The 22,424-nt window shown below is 39.9% G+C and overlaps 1 protein-coding gene and 2 long non-coding RNA genes across 6 annotated transcripts in view; 1 reads left to right on the plus strand and 2 right to left on the minus strand.

The window, feature by feature from the left end:
• The window catches only part of MCU (mitochondrial calcium uniporter), a 199,168-nt gene extending 178,161 nt beyond the window's left edge, over positions 1-21,007 (minus strand). Inside the window, exons 1-3 of one of the 4 annotated variants that reach the window (XM_059169975.1) lie at positions 20,832-20,969; positions 5,897-6,012; positions 5,215-5,263 (exon numbers count right to left, since the gene is read on the minus strand). Coding sequence is in view for 1 of the 4 variants with exons in the window: in XM_059169974.1 (XP_059025957.1) it covers positions 20,832-20,978 (147 nt within the window). In the remaining 3 variants the exon portion in view is untranslated. Of the gene's footprint in view, positions 1-5,214; positions 5,264-5,896; positions 6,013-20,831 lie in introns of all 4 variants that reach the window. The other 3 variants (XM_059169976.1, XM_059169974.1, XM_059169977.1) reach the window with 3 other exon arrangements.
• On the minus strand, positions 12,504-15,805 carry LOC131828843 (uncharacterized). Its single transcript, XR_009352590.1, has 2 exons — positions 15,005-15,805; positions 12,504-14,960 (listed from the first exon to the last, which is right to left on the minus strand). It is a non-coding gene; the product is annotated as an uncharacterized LOC131828843 (long non-coding RNA).
• Positions 20,556-22,424, plus strand: part of LOC131828842 (uncharacterized) — a 56,118-nt gene continuing 54,249 nt past the window's right edge. Inside the window, exon 1 of the long non-coding RNA XR_009352589.1 lies at positions 20,556-21,300. This is a non-coding gene — a long non-coding RNA (uncharacterized LOC131828842). The remainder of the gene's footprint in view (positions 21,301-22,424) is intronic.

Raw genomic sequence — 22,424 nt, forward strand, 5'->3', positions numbered from 1 at the left:
CCAAATGATCAACAAAGACGTGTTACATATAAGGAACTGCAGGGGACACAAAAAGAACTATAATCCAAGCCCTCAAGCTAAGGAATTAACAATCTAAGGTTTAAGCTAAATCATCTGTATATAAAAAGAAACAGATTCAAGGCAGTGAAAATACAAAGTGTGTAGTAGCCCTTAGGAACTTTCTATAAACTGGGGGTAAAGAGAGGAAAGAAAAAAAAAATTCACTGGACTTGAGACTGGCCCTTCAGGATGGGCAGAATGAAACTGTGAGAGAGGGAAGAAAGGAACAAGTAAAGGAGTTCCAGGCAATGGATCTGCAAAGTTAAAGAGCTAGGTAAAGATGGGGATGCACTTGATGGTTCTAGATTGGCCTACTCAAGGCATTCAGGAGCACTGGGAGATAGGGACTACAACTATGGAGTGTGGAGACCCATATCTGAACTCTCAATTGCATCACTTACTTGGGCCTGTTTTTTAGAACCCTCTGGCCTCTATTTCCTTGAAAGTGGCAATTACAGTACCTACTTTATAGGACTAAATTAAGTAAAATCTTGTACGTATGGTGTTTCACACAACTTGGAAGTCAGTAAGTAGTCATGGGTTATCAAAAACAACATTCTCATCAAAGATGGAAAGAGACTGGAATCCAATTATGGAAGGTCTCAAATATCAGACTAAGGAACTTACATGAAATCCTATAGGTAGTGGCAAACAAAAGTTTTATGCGGGGAAATGATGTGATGGGATTTTAGAACAATAAATCTGGCAGGAAGATATAGAATGGGTTGACTACACAGTAAACATTGGAAGTTGATACAAAAGGCTAGACCTACAATAAGAGTTTCGATAAGGGGGCACCTGGGTGGCTCAGTGGGTTGGGCCTCTGCCTTCAGCTCAGGTCATGATCCCAGTGTCCTGGGATGGAGCCCTGCATCAGACTCTCTGCCCAGCAGGGAGCCTGGTTCCCTCTCTCTGCCTGCCTCTGGGCCTACCTGTGATCTCTCTCTGTCAAATAAATAAATAAAATATTTTTTAAAAAAGTTTCAATAAGGCTAAGGATAGTGATAATGGAACACAAAGTACAAAGGGTAGTATACTGAACTATATAGATAAGAAATGGTTAAGATGGTAAATTTTTATGTATTGTCACCACAATTTTTTTTAAAGGATTAGAAAGGGAAAGATAACTCAAGTACCTGGAAAAACCAAAGGTACCAATAAGGAAAAACAACAAGAACATAAAGTCAGGAAAGGGGGCTCCATTTGGGAAAATGACACTACATACTGGTTAGGTTTGAAGTGATGCCTTGAAAATGAAAAGGATATGTACAATATACAAAAATATAAAACTAAAGCTCATTTACTGATCTAACGAAGACATTCAGTGGGAAGAAGAAATTTCACCATGTATAAACATACTAATATACCCAAGTCACAACTACTTGGCTTATCAGTCTTTAATGTAAGAAAGGAAGGAGGGGTGTGTGGGTGCCTCAGTTGGTTAAGTATCTGATTCTTGATTTCGGCTCAGGTCATGGTTTCAGAGTTGTGAGATTGAGCCCCACATCCAGATCCATGCTTGGCACAGAGTCTGCTGGAGATTCTCTTTCTCCCCCTCAGCCTCTCCCCACCCCTTCCTACATGCGCTCTCTTTCTCTTTCTCTCTCTCTCTCTCTCTCTCTCTCTCTCTCAAAAAAAAGGGGGTGGGGATGGATCTATAACTTGGTAACTGCACTTAATACAGACTGAAAAGATGGCTTTTCTAAGACATCCCCAAAACCTAATTACAATAAAAAGCAGCCATTAACACAATCTACTTTATTCATCTTATAATATAAATAGGACTGTAACAGATCCAGGAACACAATGGCACTTTGATAATCTTGTAATTCAGACATCATATATTCTAAGATATAAGGTTAATATGTTCAGTGTATTCTCTATATATCCTTTAAATGTTAGCAGTGAGTATTTTCTTTGAATAACATGAATACAGAAAAAAATATATAAACTTGAACTTTCACAAAGTGAATACATCCATATAACCAATAACCAAAACAAAAGCCAGAACATTACTTGCACCCCAGAAGGCCCCTTCATACCCCATTCAAACACTTTCCCCAATCCCCAACAAGGGTAATCAATCTCCTGACTTGTGACATCACAGATAATTTAACCTGGTTTTGAAATTTATGTAAATGTAAATCACAGAGTATGAACTCTATAGCATCTGGCTTCTTCTGCTCAACATTTTATCTGTGAGTTTCATAGTTATGTATAGCTATAGTCTGTTCATTCTGATCAATGTTTAATTCATTGTGTGATTATGTCAGAAACTTATTTATCCATTCTACTGTTGATAGAGATTTGGAAAATTCCAGTTTGCACTATTACAATTAGTCCTGCTATTGACATTTTTGTCCAAGTCTTCTGGTGAATATACACACGCTAGGAGTGAAAATGCTGAGTCACAGAACATGCAAGTGTTCAACTTTAATAAAATAACTAATTAACTTTAAAGGAAGGAATTTTTTTTTTTAAAGATTTATTTATTTATTTGAGAGAGAGGGAGAGTGAGGGTATGGGCAGGAGAGGAGTCAAGGGAGAGAGAATCCTTGAGCAGACTCCCCATCAAGCACAGAGCCTAAGGCGGGGCTCCATCTCAGGACCCCAAGATCACGACCTGAGTGGACAGCTCAACCAACTAAACCACCCAGGCACACCCAAAGGAAGGAATACTTTAAGGTCTTTATAAGGCAGATTGAATGATTAATGATGTATCAGAAGGTGCTTGATGAAAACTCCATCAAAAACTACTTTTAAGGGGCTCCTGGATGGCTCAGTTAGTCAAGCAACTGCCTTCACCTCAGGTCATGATCCTGGAGTCCCGTGATTGAGTCCCACATCGGGCTCCCTGCTCAGCGGGGAGTCTGCCCCCTCTGACCTCTCCCCTCTCATGTTCTCTCTCACTCTCAAATAAATAAAATAAAATAAATCTTAAAAAAAAAAAAACTACTTTCAGGAGAGTAAACACACCGAAGTAGGATTGTTGAACCACAACAAGGACAGCAATTTACTTTAGAATATTTTCACTAGCAATTTGGAATGTGACAATAACACTTAGAAGTAATCAAGTTTGTCTTGTCTTTTCTAGAACTGCTGATGCTGAAAATTTAGAAACAGTTGAAGAGCCATTATAATCAATAAGATAAAGTAGTCACTTTCTCAACATGTTATGGAATATAAATGTTACATGTCAGAACTCTGCAATAGTTAAGCCTGTACTCATTTAATCACACTCCTGGAATATGAAAGGGACTTCAAAACTAGTCTAACCTTCAGATGGTCATTATCAATGCCATCTAAATCAGTGAGCATGCAAACAAAAACTCAGTTAATTCTGGAACAGAAGAAGGATATTAGGGGAAAACTAAGGAAATCTGAATAATACACACTTTAGTATGTGTTAATACTGGTTTATTAATTATAATGAATGTACCAATCTAATATAACATGTTAACAATAGCGGAATTAGGGCTGGGGTATATATGGGAATGCTTTGTAACATCTTAGCCATTTTCCTATAAATCTCAAACTGTTTAAAAATAGAATTTATTTTTAAAAATCCATTTAAAACTCTGCAACATAATCTGCAGATTATAATACACCTGCTAAACTCCTCTCAGAATGCAATCCAAATGTATTTTAAGAGCTGTAGACACCCACACATCATACATGCATACACATACACACACACATACACACACACACACACACACACTTTCCATCTATGGGCTTAGACACATAGATATATGAGGGAAGCATTCTGTCTATGATGATTTTGGTTATTATTTTGGTTATTATTTGTTATTATGAACAAGGTTGAGACTTCCTTTTTTAATCCAACTAACCTAACCTTTTTGAGTATATGCTGTAAGCACTTAATGATTCATTAAGAAGCACCCCCCCAGTTAATCTTCAAACAATAAAATAAAAGCATCCAAAGTCCAAGTAACATCAATCTTCCAATAAATCACATCTCTGTGGTTTAAATCATCGAGTCTTTGCTTTTACTTCAGAGGGAATAAAGGAAAAAGACTGTGCCTTATAGCTAGTAGGGAAAACAAGTAACCCTAATATGGTATGAGACCTAGTGGAAGGAACCCTGGGCAAGGAGGCAAGAGACCTTGCTTCTGGTTTCAGTTCCACCACTTATCACCTCTGTGGTCCTCAAACATTTCCTTGAACATCTCTGATCTTCCATTTCCATGATCTCAAGTCCATTTTAGCTCTAATATTTGTTCCATAAATCAAGAAGTCCTTTAGTTATCACTTCTTGGTTATGCCAGATAGCCTAGTTAATTCATTTATCTTTATCTGTTCTATAAAATTTTTAAAGCAACTAGAAAGAAAAATAAAGTAATATCCTGTCATGGAATGAATGTTTATTTCTACCAGGGGATGGAGGATGAGGGAATACAAGGAGTGAAAGAAAAGAAGTTGAACAGTCATCATAGCTTCCATTCCATTAACCTTGTATTAGTAATCCCATCACCAAATACATGGCAAATATTTACTTGCTAGTCAGCATTATGACTCATGTCTTGACTTTCTCTTTAGAAGACTATTTGAATTCACCTTGGTTTCAGCAAATTTACATCTAAATACAACCTTAAGTTTGGTTCTTCTATAGAAGGAGTTGGCACACTTTTTCTTAAAAAGCCAGATAGTCTGGGGCACTCGGGTGGCTCAGCTGGCTGAATATCCAACTCTTGGTTTCAGCTCAGGTCATGATCTCAGAGTCTGGTTCCACATTCAGCAGGGAGTCTGCTTGAGGGTTCTCGCTCCCTCTGCCCCTCCCCCAACTTGTATACACTCTCTAATAAATAAATAAATCTTAAAAAAAAAAAACCAACAAATAGCTAAGGCTTTGTGAAACATATGGTCTCTGTCACAACTCAACTCTGCTACTGTAATGCAAAAGCAGCTATAGACAATGTGTAAAAGAATGGGTGTGTGTTCCAATAAAACTTTATTCAAAAAAAAACAAGTGATGGTCTTAGCTGTAATTTGCCAATCCCTATTCTAATATCAAGGGGAGAAAAATCAACTCTCAAGATAGATTTTATAAAACTACATCATGACTTCACACTGACATTAAACTCTGTTTTGTTTGCAGGGACAAAATATTTATGAATCATGATCTTCACATACCTGAGAATGTTCAAGATTCCCCTGCGTGAACAGGTCACATCACCAATACCTAAGACAGAGCAGGAAAACACTCTCCCTTACATGGTTGTTATGACATAACAGAGGATGTGTTAATTTATATAGGCAAAATTTATAAGGTGACCTGCAAAAGTAAAATACCAAGTTTTAGCAACTTTAGCAATAACAGAAACCCAAACGTGATTAAAGCCAACCATCACTTCTATATGTTAAGCTAAATTAATGCAGGTAAATGTCAAGGTCATCAACCTTCCTGAGAGAGCTGTTCTGTTTCCATGCAACCCAGTTGTTTTAGACTAGTAGACCCTTGGTCATCCATAACCTGTTAAATTTCAAAAGGCTAGACTGTTTGAGCTAACACAGAAGTTCTGATTCACTCTGGGATAGGACAGGAGTTGCTAGTCAACATATATGGGCTAATTAAGCCAAGATCAGATCTATCATCTCTCAGGGTCTGCCCTCATAAAAATGTTCCATTCTGTGATAGTCACCTGACTAAATTCAGCCCCCTGTTAACTACCAGATGTTCAATAGCAAGCTGGAGCAAAGAGCCAGCCCACAAGGATCAAGCAAGTGCCTTTTTAAAAACTAATCTTAAGAAGTTCCTCTACATGGCTTTGCAAAGTAAGCAAAAACCATGCCAAATAGTAAAAAAGGCACTTACTTGACTCCCACAGGCCAGCTCCACACTCTAGCAGCTAAGATGTCACTGGCATGGTACATGGTGAGTGAGGTAGAAACGGTATCTTGTCAACCACTGTAGGAATGGTAGTGAAAGACCTAAAACAATAGAGAAAAGTAAAGTCAATGCCAAAGGTAAAGGCTCTCTTGAGCCTGCTGACATGGATAGCTCAGCATATGACAACAAAGAAAAGAAAGTGTGAAAAGATGTTGTTTAGGTCACTCTTAGCTGCTAGTTATTACAAGTGATCTTTAGGACAAGAGGGCACTTTTGAAAGAATTTTAGCTATAACCTAGAATAAATCCAGAACGTTATGAGAAACTCTCATATACACATTTTTCCCCAGAGAAAGTACTGAATCTTTGATTACCACATGGTAAGCACATACAGATGTAAAAAGAGAGAATCTGAAGGAAAAAATTCATAGACCAATAACATTCTTAGAAATAGTTTTAAAGAAGCAAAATTTTTTCACTCTTCTCTATGCTTCTAGCATTTAAAAAAAATGGAATCCTATAAAACAATGAGGGAAGAAGAAATCTTTTTTTTAAGATTTAAAAGGTAATCTCTTCACCCAATATATGAACTTACAACCCCAAAATCAAGAGTTGAATGCTCTACCAACTGAACCAGCCAGGTACCCCTCCCTCCCTTTTTTTTAACAAGAAAAATTTTTTTAAACTGAAGGGGACCCTGGCAATAGAAGTCTCAGCTTATCCAGATTCATGCAGAACTTTCACTAGTTTCAGAAACAAATTTACAAAACTTAGAAGGCTTGGTGCGATAAAAAAAAAATCTAATTCATTTACCTAGCACCACAGCCCTTAAGGAATGCTGTTTCAAAATGCTTGACTCTTGGCAAATTTAAACAATTATCTCTCAAAACCCAGACCAATAACAATATTTGTTCCAGAACAACAACAATTTTAAAAAGAGCCTGTTTTCACGTACCACCACATTCTCTCATAAAGCCCACATTATTTGTGGGTAAAATAATGTTAACAAAAAATTGAAACTTGCAAGAAGAGCAGCAATAGTGAAAAAACAAAAATCATTCTTAATAATCAGCTAATTCTCAATTTTTAATTCTCAATACTCTCTCTTCTATCATGCCAACCCTCCTCAAAAAAAAAAAAAAAAATTTTTATTTTTCATTATCTCTTCCTTCTTGCAGGTCCCTTCAGCATCCTTTGCCTCAGAACCAGAATAAAGAAATAAACAGGATTCTTGAGGCACTAGAATCTCTCCAATAAGAAAGCACAAAGATAATTTTTCGTTGCGAGTAAGTTTTAGGCAAAAAACTATTCTTGCATTTTTCCCTAATTCTAAAATGCTTAAAGTTGGATCACCTTTTTAACAGACAGTCTGATGACTCACAAATGCCCAAGCCTCAATTAATTTAATTAGAATGGGATATTCCCGGTTAATAGCATATTTGGCCAGACCACATCTTGTGCGCCTAGCTCACATATTCTTCTTAATTTTGGCTTATGTTTGCCTTGCCTTAGCTACAGTCCCTGGAAAACATCCCGTGTATTAGTGTTTCCCTTCCTGCATCAGCATTTCTGGTTAAAGCACAACAGCAAATCATTTGGAGGGACAACCCGAACAGAGTTCTGTACTATGTATTCTGCAACATGATCCAAACCATTATCCAAAATGTTGCAAATGAAAGATAACTGCGTGAAAATGGGAAGAAACAAAAATCAATCAGAGATTGCCTCTCTAAAATAAGGACTACAAAGTGAAGAATACTCAATGGTAAATACATATATAAGGTATATTATTGAAACAAATATTTATCTCACATCAACTATCTACCTCAAAAAGTACTCACCCCCCATTTGTAGACCTCATTTTTCCTTTGCTCCATAAAACCATGACACCATTCAAGAACAGCCTTTTTACCATTTAAGGCACATATCCTTTTTACAAAAGAAAGTATTCCCAAACTGCAAATTATTCCAAACATACAGAAAAGAAACAATGAATAAAGGCCAATAAGTTTCCTTCCTCAGCTTGTCTGCACTTCAAAAATCTGAGCATTTTTATAGAGCAAACCAAGTTTTTGCTGCAGCAGTTCAATCCCACATGAGCTTGCTGTATCACAGCAGATGCTGTTGGGCATTTTGCACAAGACATGTTCATCACCCTCCTTCTCTCCAGAAGTACAAAGGATTTTCCCAGGAATAAGAGAATGAGGACATTCCACACCAAAAAAAGGTGTGTGTGGGGGGGGGGGGCAGCATTCCTAGTCTAACTTTTAAAATGATATTATATTATTCAAATGAATACAATGTAATTTCCTTATGAAGAAACACACTCCACCCACCCCACCACCAATCCAGCACCTCTCCCCTGCCCCCCCCCCCCAAAAACCCCTCTGGTGACAGACTGCCCTTTCCAGGTGAGTTTTGACAAAGGGTTCAACAGTACTGACGTGGGTTTTCTTCCACTAATGCTGCTACTTTCTGATGCTGGCTGTGATGTGACTCAGATCTATAACTCAAGGCCTCAGCTTGTCTCTACTTTTAATCTTACCAAGAACTCTTTTTAGGGAAAAAAATCTGCAAGAGTTTCCTTCCAATTTCCCCTTTTTATTGCTAAAAGCTCTAGCAATTACTAAAAACAAAGTCATTACATATTTAAAGCTCACCCGACTTTGTGGCACTTGGCCAAAAGAGGAACTTGATTTCATTGTGAATCAAATGTCAATGCAGAATGAGATATTAAAATTAAAGAAAGTACTGATTGCAATTCAATTTTCCATTTAATAAATGAATATTTCAAAATTCTGTAGTGTTATATATTACAACTGTTTTACCATCTCAACGATGTTTAGACAACATTTTGTTTTGAAGCTTAAGTCAGAGACGGAATTAAGTCAGAGACGGAAATGAAAAAAAGAAAAGATTTCATTTTTGGAGAGGGTGGTGAAAGCAAGAACGAAATAAACAAAACTGAATTACTAACATGCATATGTGTAATGAGACATTCACACAGAGCATACCCTTGGGATCCCCTCAAAAGATAAAAATACAACAACAACAAAAAAATCACTACCACCGCTAGGGGATCAGAACACTCATTTTTCCTGTGTATTCAGCAGTTTCGAGCATCAGCATGCAAAGATCAGAGAAAGAGGGACAAGAGAGAGAGAAACTGACAGAGACAGACACAAGCTGGTATTCTGTTTACAAAATAAATGTAATTCCATCAAAAGCAAATGAGAAACTTTCAATCTTCTCATTAGGTTTTTACTATTTCTCCTACTCCATTTAATCTATCCGTAAATACTTCTTTGAAGTATTCTGACATCCATACTCTGTTTTAAAACGAAAAATAGGTTTTATCACACTTGGCCACTTGCCACAGCCCTGCTTCATGGCAGCTAGCAGAATTCTGGCAGTGCAAGATTCAGGATACAGTGGGGGCAGAATGGAAATACAGAAGATTAGTTCCAAAATAAACACCTCCAAAAATCTGTCATCTTTGGAAATATATACATGTAGGGAATCTAGAGTTGGCAGCACCTCTTTCAAAGAGTTCCTTTAAAGCTCTCTTCTGCAGTGCCCAGCCCTTCACCCTTCCCTCTTCTCCTCCACCTGCTCCAAATATTTACCAGGCAGATGCATGTGTCAATTTCTTAAATCATTTATAACACAAAAGCACTCCAATATTTTTCCATCACTATTTTTACTTAGTATTTCCTAAAGTCCTGCTTGTTTCAGCATAATCTGTGAACTCTTTTAAAATGATTCGGTGCTGCTCGAATCAAATAACTCCTTCTTCATATTTCCATGATTCCCATCACTGTATTATCTAGGTACAGACAACAAGATGATCTACAGATGCATTTTCCACAGGGCTGAAGGATTTAGAGTATAGTCTCTAGGAATTTTTAACTCACTGACTCTCATTTATCCAACACTGACTGAGTGTTCTTGACACTGATCAGGCTCAGTTTACAGGGTTGGGAAGAACAGACTACTAAGAGAACTAATCACCTGATGTTTTCACACTCAGAATTCCTGTAGCATAATTACAAAGGAAATAGAAACATTTCCTGTTTCAGACTTGCAAGCCATAGCTCAGAATTAACAAGTTATTAGAATGGTCCATCTTGGGGCACCTGGATGGCTCAGTCAGTTAAGCATGTGCCACTGGCTCAGGTCATGATGCCAGCCTCCTAAGATCAAGTCCCAGTCTGGCTCCAAGGAGCCTGCTTCTTCCTCTGCCTGCCATTCCCCTGCTTGTGTGCTTGCTCTCTTTCTCTCTCTCTCTCTCTCTCTCTCTCACACACACACACACACACACACACAAATAAATAAATAAAAGATTTCAGGGCGGTGGGGAAGAATAGTCCATCTTATCTCAGCACTTTAACATTAGCTGCTTTTTTCCTGCCCCCACCCCGTCTCTCTAAATCTCCGGATTCCACCCCCATATCTTCTCCTCTCCCCCCACACCCTCAGTAGTTTCAATGGGAAAAAGAAGCCAAAAGAGAAAGATGGGACTAAGGCATAATGAAATGTTTAAGAGGAATGCAGGGTAAATTGTTTATCAAGATATCAGAAGTAATTATGCAAACTGTCCTAAAAAGGTAATGGGAGCTATTTTTCTTCAGTCAAGCCCTTGACCCTTGTGAGAATAAACAAATACATTATGCTTGGGTTTATGATTTCATACATGCCTCCCCACCATGAAATAACATAAAAATCACTTATATAAAAATGATAGATGTCTTAGAATTAGAAAGCCCTTTAGGCTCACCTGATCAAGCCCTCTTATTTAACTGACCAAAAGATTTAAGACCAAAGAGGTAAGTCACTTGCCCAACGTCAAATAGCAAGTTAACAAATGAGAAATGAACAGAACCCACACTATTATATCACATGGTACCTCATCCTCTTCAATTACTTACTTTTATTTTGGTGATTTAAACACACAGACACCACTTCCATCTCTTCTTTTACCTACCTCAGAAAACTAATAATTCTGTGATGATAGAACAATCCTTCGCTCCCAGAGATTTCAAAAGGCTCACTATATGACAAATACAATCTCTTCTGGCAAAGCAGATACTGTAATGGCTCTAAAACTTTTGACAGCTGGAATGCATGGGTGGCTCAGTCAGTTAATCGGCTGACTCTCGATTTCAGTTCAGGTCATGATCTCGGGGTTGTGGGATCAAGCTCAGCACAGAGTCTGCTTGAGATTCTCTCCCTCTGCCTCCGCCTCTGCTTCACCTCCTGCTCACTTGTGTGACCCTGCACACACACTCTGTCTCTCTCTTAAAAATATTTTTTAAAAACAATTAAAAATGTCATAGTTATCAAATACTCACCTTTGCATTATAATACCTAGAAAAATACCAAAGAATATGTGTTTTCTAAATAAAGCAATCCAGTAAAGTAATTAAAATACTAGAAAATCACTCCATATAACTCGTTCTTGATGACTATGTGGTTTTATTTTTTATACTTCTGGGGTGGCAGAAGCAGTAGGAATCTTGTACCTTCATTTCTAATGTGATCAAGAAGATTGCTAAAATTTTACTAAGAAAAGGCTTCATGCTTAAGAATAGCTAGGTTTTTGTTTGTTTTAAATATAAAAGACTATCATATATACAATGCTCAATATTCTCTAAAGGTAAACAAACACTACAAAAGTGGAACATCGAAGAGAACAAAGTCAAAGGAAATTACTTAAAAATAGTCCTCTAATTAACATAATGTGAAGAGTTTCTTCCTTGGAAGAGTACAATACACAGAACCCATGCTTTCAACTAAGTTTTGTTGAATGCTCATCATGTTATAAACTTTTCCATACCGGTCTGCAAATCTTTTAGATTCTGATGGTATGAGGTAAGGGAAGGGAGCAGGAAAATGGGGATATGGTGGGAATCTGATATACAAATTAGAAAATCATTAAACCAGGTCAACATATTTTTATATACAAGAGTAGAGGTACAACAATCACAACAATGAAACATACTTAACATGACTGTAAAAAGAAACACAGAGACCGTCCAGAAACAAAGTTTCAGCACCTGAGTATTAACAAAATCAGACAGCCCTTGAATTAGCTTTCTACCTGGTACCAGCTGAGTGATAGTCCACATCCAATCATCAAGTTCTATCAATTCTACTTCCTAAACTCCCTTCTCTCTATTCCTTTTCTCTATCCCCAGTGCTACTGCCCTCAGTCAGGCATCTTTTGCCTGGTCCATTAAGATATCCCTTACTGGCCTCTTGGCTTTTCTGGTCCCATCTTCTCCAAACCAGCCTTCACACAGCTGCTATTGTAACCTACCAAAAACCACGAACTGATCATGTGAATCACTTGATTGAAATTCTTCAGACACTCACCTATTGACCAGCAGTTATTTTTCTAAACTGTAGCTTAAATTGTGGAATCAGTTGAAATGGGTCCCAACCAGTATTTCTTGAACAAAACAGCACAGAAATGATGTAAATCATACATAGTAAAAATACTGTCTCATGAAACTTTTCCTACTTTTACGCACACATGCACATTCTGGGTCATGAAATAAAATGTATTTCTACTGTGAGTTGAGTTTAAAAAAAAAAAAAAAAAAACACTGACCTACATAATAAAATCCCAACTCCTTCACAAGTCCCTTCACAGTGTGATTCCCTCACCACAGCACAGTAGCTAAGAGACAGTCGCTGGAGCCAGACCCCTTGGGTTTACTTGCCAAGTATGCCAGTAGCAGCTGTGTGATCCTGAGCAAGTCATTTACTAACTGAGTGTCACTTACCAGCCGTGATCCTGGGCAAATCAACCAATCTGAGATAACTCAGTTTCACTATCTATAAAAGGAGAATAGTAAGAGTACCTACCCACAGGGTGTCGCATGAATTGAGATTACCTATGCAAAGTGCATAACACGTGGTATACATAATATTAATTATTACTGGTATCACTACTACTGTCCAGCTTAATCTCTGGCTATTCTTGCCCATACTCCATTATGACAAACTACTGGCCATTTCTCAAAGACATCTTCCTCCCTCAGACTATCATGTCAGATGCTGGTGCTGTCTAGAATGGGAACTACACCTTTCCAGTCCCCCACACATTATATTTCCTCATATTTCAGCTTAAGTGAGGCCCCCCTTATAAAGCCTTCCCCTTTCCCCAGTTCTCTTCAGTAGGTCTAAATGCTCCCAAGGCGGGAGGGCACAACCCCTTACGGTCTTGCTTGTTGGTGTCTCCTAGCCAAACTGTGACCTCTTTGGACCACCTCAGGGGCATCTCTCTTTCCCAGCACAGCATGTTACAAACAGTAGTTCAACAGGTATTTTCTGGTCAATAGGTGAGTGTCTGAAGAATTTCAATTTTCTGAATGATTCCAGTTATTTACCCTTACCAGGTTTTCCTTTTCTCATCTGTACCATAGGTGTAGTATTTTGCCTGAAGAGTTGTTGTGGAGTACACCAGACAATGTTATAAAAGTGCTATAGAAGCAATGCTCGATAATGTGTGGGATTTTCTAGAATCCTTATCTAAATTACAAAGATCCTAAGGAAGCAATACCTTAGACCCTTATTATCTAATACCTGGAGGAGAGGGTAGAGAAAGAGAGTTAAGAAATCTAGTTAGAAAGACAGTGAGATAGATCTCTTAGAAGAAAACTGCAGTAGATGCTTGAAAAAGAAACATGACTGAGGAGAAGACAAAATGGAGGGAGGCCCCACACTGACAACCCACCAGACCTAGACTTAAATCTCACGGCCAAAACCTGTGTCTTGTCCATCATTGTATCTCTAGCATTAAAACAGTTTATGACACTTAAGAAGAAATGAACCTACCTCACCCTCAATGTTCTCATCTATAAAACTGGGATAACACTGCCTCTCATAGGATTTGGGTGAGAATTCAATGAGGTAACACAATGCCCTCAGATCTTAGACGCTTCCTTCTGTATCTACTCCTCTACATATCTACCCCTCCACATAGGGTCGGGTAGTTCAAGCTAACCTATTTACTCTCCTGTTATCTGGCCAAAAAAATCAGTCACATTAACTTTCTCTAAAGTTTACAGGAGATATTAGTACTCTTGAACATCCTATAACACTACTTCCTATAGATAAGAAGTACAATGTAGCCTATCTTAGAATGCAAAAAAGAATCTAAAGGATCTTGTAATCTATAAGGCATTAAGTACAGTTTAAGACTACACTAGAGACTATCCTCTGGACAGCCTCACACACATAATGGAGTCCTCAGCAATTCTCTGGTGATCATTACCAATGCTCCCCAAACAATAAAGTAGACAATAAAGAGTAAAAACTTTCAGAAACAAAGTATAAGAGATAAACACCCCACTCTTTTGATTATAAATACTATCAATGTCCTTAAAGAACCTTTGGAAGGGCTCTTATTTTCAAGAGAGATGTCAAAATGCAATGTCATATTTTCCATTTTTTCCAGAACTACATTAGAAAAAGTTCAGTTTTAGCATGCTATTAGACCCAGCTGGTGATATAATTTACCGAGTTACATTTTTATCAAAATAAAAGACTCAGGTCGCCTGGGTGGCTCTGTCAGTTAAGCAGCTGCCTTCGGCTCAGATCATGGTCCCAGGGTCCTGGGATGGAGCCCCACATCAGGATCCCTGCTCATTAAGGAGTTTGCTTCTCCTTCTTCCTCTCCTTTTCCCCCTCTCCTCCACTTGTACTCTCTCTCTCTGATAAATAAAATCTTTAAAAATAAAAAAATACATAAATAAATATTCACACCCATACACAGTTTACAAGTCAACAATTCACATAACTTATTAAAATTACTCTGCTTGAAGTCAACTTTCAAGTTACACAGGCTCTTTCACTGCATTTAACAAAGTACAGTGAAATAATTAAATGGAGGGTTTCTCTTGCATGTTCAATATGCAGGGGACAAGTTTTTTTAACATGTGTCATCAAGTTTGACCTAAATCAGGGAGTAATTATTCAAGATTGGGTTTGAGTTTAGGCACTTACTGAAAGAATATGGCCCCAATTCACTTTTTAAAACGTACCTCTGCTTAACTGTTTTTAGTATATGTGCTGCCGAAGCGAGCACATCTGCTTAACTGTTTTTAAAACAAAACACACATTTGTGTAATTTCTCAGGAAAAGAAATGAATGCAAAGGTCAGCAGACAGGGGAGCCATTTTCAGCTCTGTGGTAACCTGATGGGCTACCAAGGAAAAAGCCATTTCAACACTCTTGCATTAGTTCCTTAACCTATGGTCTGTTTGAGATCTCAAGTCTACAGTTCTTTTAAGTACATGTCCTCCTCCATGGTGACATCTTAGTTTCCAAAAAACATGATATTCCAGTAATTGTAAAGTATCCATGAGCCATGATATGACATTAATCAGTCAAATAAAGAATAGAGGATTCCCTTATGTTAAGTGATTATCTCCAGATCTTAAAAGGTAGTGTTGTCCTTAATTACAAAAAGCAAAACAAAACAAAACAAAAAACAGTAATTTTTAAGAAAACCCACAGAGGCACAAAGCTAGAATATAAAAAAGCGATGAAGGGGTGCCTGGGTGGCTCAGTCAGTTAAGCATCCAACTCTTGATTTAGGCTCAGGTCATGATCTCAGGGTCCTGGGATGGAGCCCCGGGTCAGATTTCATGCTCAGCAGGGAGTCTGCTTGAGGATCCCCTCTTCCTCTCCCTCTGCCCCCTTCCCTCTCTCACATTGTCTCTCAAATAAATAAATAAGGGACGCCTGGGTGGCTCAGTTGGTTAAGCAGCTGCCTTCGGCTCAGGTCATGATCCCAGCGTCCTGGGATTGAGTCCCACATCAGGCTCCTTGCTCAGCGGGGAGCCTGCTTCTCCCTCTGCCTCTGCCTGCCATTCTGTCTGCCTGTGCTCACTCTCTCCCCCCCCCTCTGATAAATAAATAAAATCTTTAAAAAAAAAATAAGTAAATAAATCTTTTTTTAAAAATGAAAGCAACATCTCTGCAGTTATTCAGATAATGGTGTCAATGAAGTGCTATTGCAGAAGATAATGACCACTCTGGATTTCAAACACGAGGCAGCCCCAAAACCAAAAATGATCTTTGTTGTTATCTTTGATATACACCATTTTTGATGTTGCATTCTCTACTTAGATTTCCTCTTGGAGTAGAGTTCATAAAGCATGAAACAGAGCCCCCTTGGGACTTAGAAAAGTTCAAATAATCATAATCTGTTGAATAAATCCAAATTTACTCATTCAAATATTTTGTGCAAATATTTTGTGCACATCGTACAAAATAAGCATGATTTTAAGATAAATAAAAGGATGGTTGTGGGGCATCTGGGTGGTTCAGTTGATTAACTGTCTGCCTTTTGTTCAGGTCACGATCTCCAGGTCCTGGAATTAAGCCCCACATGGGGCTCCCCACTCAGCAGCAAGTATACATTCCCCCTCTCTCTCTGACCCTCCCTCCCCACCCATGCTCTTTTACTTCCTCTCTCCCACTCTCTCTCCTTAATAAACAACAAAATCTTCAAAAAAAAAAAAAAAAAAAAAAAAACATGGTTGCTTCCTTAAAAAACAAGCCAGCTTGGGTAACTAATGTAACATCGTGTGTCAACTACATTTTGATAGAAAATAGTGGGAATAATAGTAAATTTTAAAAGTCTGCTCTAAACATTTATCCAGGACCATCAAAATCTTAGCACGGTAGTTGACTAAAACAACAAAAACTCTTGAACCTGATTCAATCATGTATTTATATAATCTGGGTATTAATCATACTTTTGCTGGGCTTTGAGAAGAAAGCAAGTACCACCATAAAGCTAATCCAAAGGTACCCACTCTTTGGGTATACTACCATAAAGAAGTATAATATACAATCAAAGACAGCACTGGCAATACTAAAGTTAAAGCAATTATCCAAATGTGGTTACTTAAATTAACAGGCCATTAAACAAGTCAAATTGGGGACAGGGGGCTGGGGGAGTGGATGAGCATATCTTTTCAGAACTGGCAAGCAGACACAAAGGTGCATATTCAATTAATGCACGTCTGAGCATCACCTATATACTTAGTGCTGTGTTGGAGTCTATGAGAGACAAAAAATGCAATACTGCCCTATTTCTCCTATAATATAAGGCTCTCACAAACAAAACCTTTAGATAAAAAGTCAGTGCCAATCTGTGTCCTGCTAATAATAAAGTCTATCAGAATTTAGACAGGACAGAATAGGATAGAAGAGAGGGATTAAGAACCAGGAATCACACAAATTAAGATTCTGACTAGAACATCTTGAATCCACCACCACTTAAAGAATTTTTTTTTTTTTAAGATTTTATTTATTTATTTGACAGAGAGAAATCACAAGTAGATGGAGAGGCAGGCAGAGAGAGAGGGGGAAGCAGGCTCCCTGCCGAACAGAGAGCCCGATGCGGGACTCGATCCCAGGACCCCGACCGAGATCATGACCCGAGCCGAAGGCAGCGGCTTAACCCACTGAGCCACCCAGGCGCCCCAAAGAATTTGAATCTCAGATGTCATAAACCAGACATAACCTAATAAGTCATTTCCCTCAGTTGCCATTAGGTCTGTTTCCTCATCTGTAAAGTGAGTAGATTAGCTTCAAAAAGGAGTTGTAGGTCACAGTCTCTAACCTGAAATGGACCTTAGAGGTTAGAGGAGTGATTAAGAATGAAATTCAGTTGCAGGAACTACATAAACATTTAGTATAGATATGTGGAACATTGGCTTAAGTACAGTGAAGTATTTGTGCTGGGATGGATCTGGCTAAATAAGACCAGCCAGACCATGAGAAACCCAGTTAAAGAACTGGGACTTGCCTCTGTGTCAGGTAATATAATCTCAGTTAAAACTGTCAGGTTAAACTGAAATGCTTTCATTGCCAAAGAACTATAATGTGTAAAGTAGAGAGACAACCACAAACTGTAACAGTCCAATGACACACTTAAGCAAGAGATTTAGCTATTGACCACTAGGAAATGTTAACAGTCAGGCTTTCATAATCAGAGGTGAGACAGTTTGATTTAGCAAAGCAATTACCCAGCTCACGATGAAAAGCAGTTGCCCCTCAAAGAATCACCCTTGAAAATAGCAGTCACCTTCACTAACCACACAGTAAGGCATGCAACAAACATTTTACATGTCTTCATTACAGTCACAAACTGAGGAGCAGTAACAGGCTCTTCACACAGGAAGGGAAAAATTACGCTAGATGGTGTTAAAAATACCAAATAAGCCCCTGCACCTTTATTTCTATTTACTCAGTTGTTTGATCTTTTAATGAGGAAGGTGGGAAAGGAACAAGTTATGTTTTATAACTTCGAAACCACATTTACCAATAGGCTGAACTGTACTGCTTTAGACTCATTCTGTAAACTTGGAAAAGATTTCAAAACGCATGCCTCTCAAGCAAAAAATTAACCAGCACCATAATTGGTTATGTCCCCCTGGCTCTAATTTACTGTACCTACTACAGCAGAACAAAAGTGGCACAAGCTGGGCTTGTGATCTAGTCCAATGCAGAGTGCCATCTGCTGCACATGCACAGAATGTGTCCTATGCAAGATTCAACCTTAGTGTCTCGCAGGGACCTCTGTAAGAGCAAGATGTTTGTTCCCATATTTGCCTCATTCCACAGCTCTGCCTCCAACATCTACTCACAAGACAATTCCCATTCACGGTTGTTTAAAATACCAATACTTTCCCAATACTCTCCTTTTCCTTGAAAAGAAGGAGATTATGAAGGAGCAATTGCGTCTTATAACGAAAAGAAGACAATAAGAGGGTCAGACTATCTGGGGTAGGTGGGAATCCTAAAACTGCTGTGTATTAGAGGTGGAATCCTGGCCAAGTCCCTCCCCTTTCTGGGCCTCAATTTCAGGCATAAAATGTCAAGAGTTAAATCCCTAAGAGATACCTTTCAAATTGAATCTTGTGAGGAATCATAGAATAACAGATGGAGACAGCTATATACAGGAAGGCTTCAGAGCAATCGTAGAAAAAGAAAAAAAAACCTGTTTACATATTTTAATTAATCAGGTACAACTTTTTTCAAAATCGTACAATTCTAAGTTCATTTACAAGTCAACATTCCCATGATAACACTTCAGCCCTTCAGAAATAACACTTCACTTCAACTGTGCTTTCAGTTACAAATTCAGCACATCACTTTTACCCACCCCAGAATAGCACAGAAGAACACTTTCATGAAGTACCCACACAAGGAAGACACTCATAGCCTGACAGATTCGCATAGTGGAAAATATACAAGGCATAAATTTAAAAATGTTAAATGAATACCACACCCAAATAGCCTTAAAAACAAACTGTGCAAAGTCAAAAGACGTATTAGCAAAATACAGGGATAAAGACAACTTGGGAAGCCTTTAAATAGTTTGAGGGAGAGGGGAATGCCATCAGATTTCTGGATGGCTTTATGTTTTCAGGAAAACAAAACACATAAATGGAGGCTATGAAACATGCAAATCTAAACTGAACTGTGGAAAAGCTCGGCTCTCACCCAAAAGCTTCAGCAAAGCAATATGTCAGTATGCCAAATATGAAGTACAAATTTTCTTCACAAGAATGAGGATAGGATCCATACGTGTGACTAATAATAACAGTATCATCTTGCATTTACAGACCATTAGTTCTTTTCATAGCTCTTGCAAACACCTGGTTTCATGCTGTCATCAGTCTTGGGGTGTCCTCTCTGAAAACCTCCAGTTCAGCTTCCTCTCAAGAGCTATGTGATCAGAATAGGACAGGTAGATGTATTTGTTGAGATCTGAAGGTACTAGTTCCTTCTATCAGGCCGTCTGCAGGGATTCTCTCATTCCTACACTATACAAGTTAGCCCTAGGAAATAAAATCTACACTCGTTCCCTCACAGTTGGCCAGAGACCAACAAAAATGAGTCTAGAAAGTCCAAGGAAAGAGAACCCGTTGACTTGTTAGGTCAACAACTCTATGCCAAGTTGATCTCTTGCAATTGAAAAAAGAATTCACAATCACTCACCAATACATCTCGAGGCTGTTCAAACAGAAACTCTCCTTCCTTGCCAGCCAATGAAATCCAGCAATAACTGGTTAATTCAACTACCAAATCCCTGCCTCTGCGAACAACTTGCCCTATCCACTTCCCCTCTGCCTGCTGCCCCCCCCCTTCCTTCTTCAGGCACGCGTGAACGAGCTGGTAAAACCAGCCCTCCGAAAGGACCACCGAGGACCTTTAAGGACCTGAGGGGATGGAGCTTGCCTCCTGAAGCAATGCAGCATCCATCGCGAAGGGGCTGTTCCCCATGCCCACACACGCAGGAAGTCACGGAGGAGGATAAAGTTTGATTATCCTTCTTGGCCGTTCCCAAAGGGCCGAGAGAGGACGAGGGAGCGGCCCCGCTGGGGTCCTGGGCTGCTCTCCGGAGGCAGTGCCCAGAAGCATGGCACTGCCACTCTCCTAACACATACACCAGGCAGCCGCGGCAACTCAGGACACCCCAACCCGCCCGGAGGAGGAGGGAAAGGGGACAACTTGCACGGGGCTCAGTACGCGAGCAATGGGGCAGAGCTGTTTTAAAAAAACGGAGGGAGGGAGGAACCGAGATCGGGGGCGAAGTCTGTCAGGGAGAGGTTCAAGTCCCGTCCCTTCCCCGCCCTGGTGCCCCGGGTCCTGCGGGAACATCCCCGCCATCGCCCCTCCTCCTCCTCCACTCGGCTTCCTCCGCCCTCCCTCCCTTCCTGGTCGCCGCCGCAGGCGCCTGAAGGGCACGGCGGCTCCTCCGTGCCCGGCAAGCTCGGGAGCGGCCGCGAGTTGAGGTAACTCGCCCGCTGCCCCGGCGGCCTGCCCGCCGGCGGCTCCCACACGCCAGCGCCGCCCCGCCCTCCCCGGAGCCGCCGGGCGCGCTCGCTCACCGTCCGGTGGTGCTGCTGCTGCCGGTGGCGGCTGACGCCCAGCCCGGGGAAGCAGCCGGCAGTCAGCGCTCCGCAGCCGCCGCCGCCCCCGCCGCCGCCCCGGGAGGAGAGGAGCAGCAGGAGCGATCTACCTGCGGCGGCCGCCATCTCTCAACTGGAAACGGCGCCGACCCAGGCAGCGCAGCGGACGGCCGGGGCGGAGCTAAGACCCGCCACTCACCGTCGCCGGGCCAACTGCCGCCCTTGGCTGAGTTGGTGAGGCGGAGCTTCCTGCAAGGCCCAATCGACAGGCGGGAGAACCACACTTGAGGCTGCCTGTCACTTGCAGAGTTACCTATTGTGGGACATAGTCAATTACGGGCAAATTCTAAGGAACCGGTAATTGGCACCCGAGCCCCTCAGAATAGCAGCACTAGAGATGGCATATTCGATTTGGCTAATCTTCACCAAGGATAAAGCTATGATAAAGGTAACTGGGGAAACAGATATTTGTGCTAAGCTTTGTACTTTGTGAGTGTTCTAAGTTGGCAAAATATGTACCAAATTAGTAATCATTAAACGAGGGATGCTAGAACTCTCAGTGACACGCCCAGAGTTATCATTCATAACTGATGGTATTTGGACATGTTGAAATTAACCCTACGTCAAAGGGTGATCTAATGACCGTGCTATGTAGCATAATATAGGAGGGGTAGAATGCTTATGATATCAAAGTCCCAGAATGAGTACAAGCCTTCAGGGTGAATTAACAGACCTATATACATTTCAAATACTCAATTCATTTTTACAGCACTTTTTAGACTGATACTCTTACACTCTCCAGAAGGAATAATCATTTTCTTACTCTCTTTGACCCTGTGTGCACTTATTAAACTATGGAAACAGAACATGTTGGTAATGCAATAAAAGTCATGTAAAGGTTATTCTAATGAATTTTCATAATTTAAATAAACTAGCCAATAGGATACACTTTGGAATAATTCTTGATTGCTTTCTCTTGAAAAATACTTCTTTCCCCAAGAAACAAGATCATAAAGAAAGCTCATTAAAGACTGTGAAAGAAGTATTTTCTTAGAAGAGGATTTCCTTGCTGTCTGTTATTATAGGCTGGTTAGTCCTCACACCTTCTTTTAAAATGTGAAGTAGGGGGCACCTGGGTGGCTCAGTGGGTTAAAGCCTCTGCCTTCAGCTCAGGTCATGGTCTCAGGGTCCTGGGATCGAGCCCCACATCGGGCTCTCTGCTCAGCCAGGAGCCTGCTTCCTCCTCTTTCTCTCTCTGCCTGCCTCTCTGCCTCCTTGTGATCTCTCTGTCAAATAAATAAATAAAATATTAAAAAAAAAAAATAAAATAAAATAAAATGTGAAGTAGGAAAACAATTTGGTAAGCAGCTGAAAGTATTACTCTAGGGGCCCCCCGGGTGGCTCAGTACGTTAAGCATCTGCCTTCTGCTCAGGTCATGATCTTGAGCCCAGAGAGCCTGCATGGGGATCTGCTTCTCCCTCACCCTCTGCCCCACCCCACCCCTGCTCATGCTCTCTTTCTCTCAGATAAATAAAATCTTCTTCTTTTTTTTTTTTTTAAGTGTTACTTGG

Source organism: Mustela lutreola, chromosome 4, assembly GCF_030435805.1.
Source record: "Mustela lutreola isolate mMusLut2 chromosome 4, mMusLut2.pri, whole genome shotgun sequence".
NCBI lineage: Eukaryota > Metazoa > Chordata > Mammalia > Carnivora > Mustelidae > Mustela > Mustela lutreola.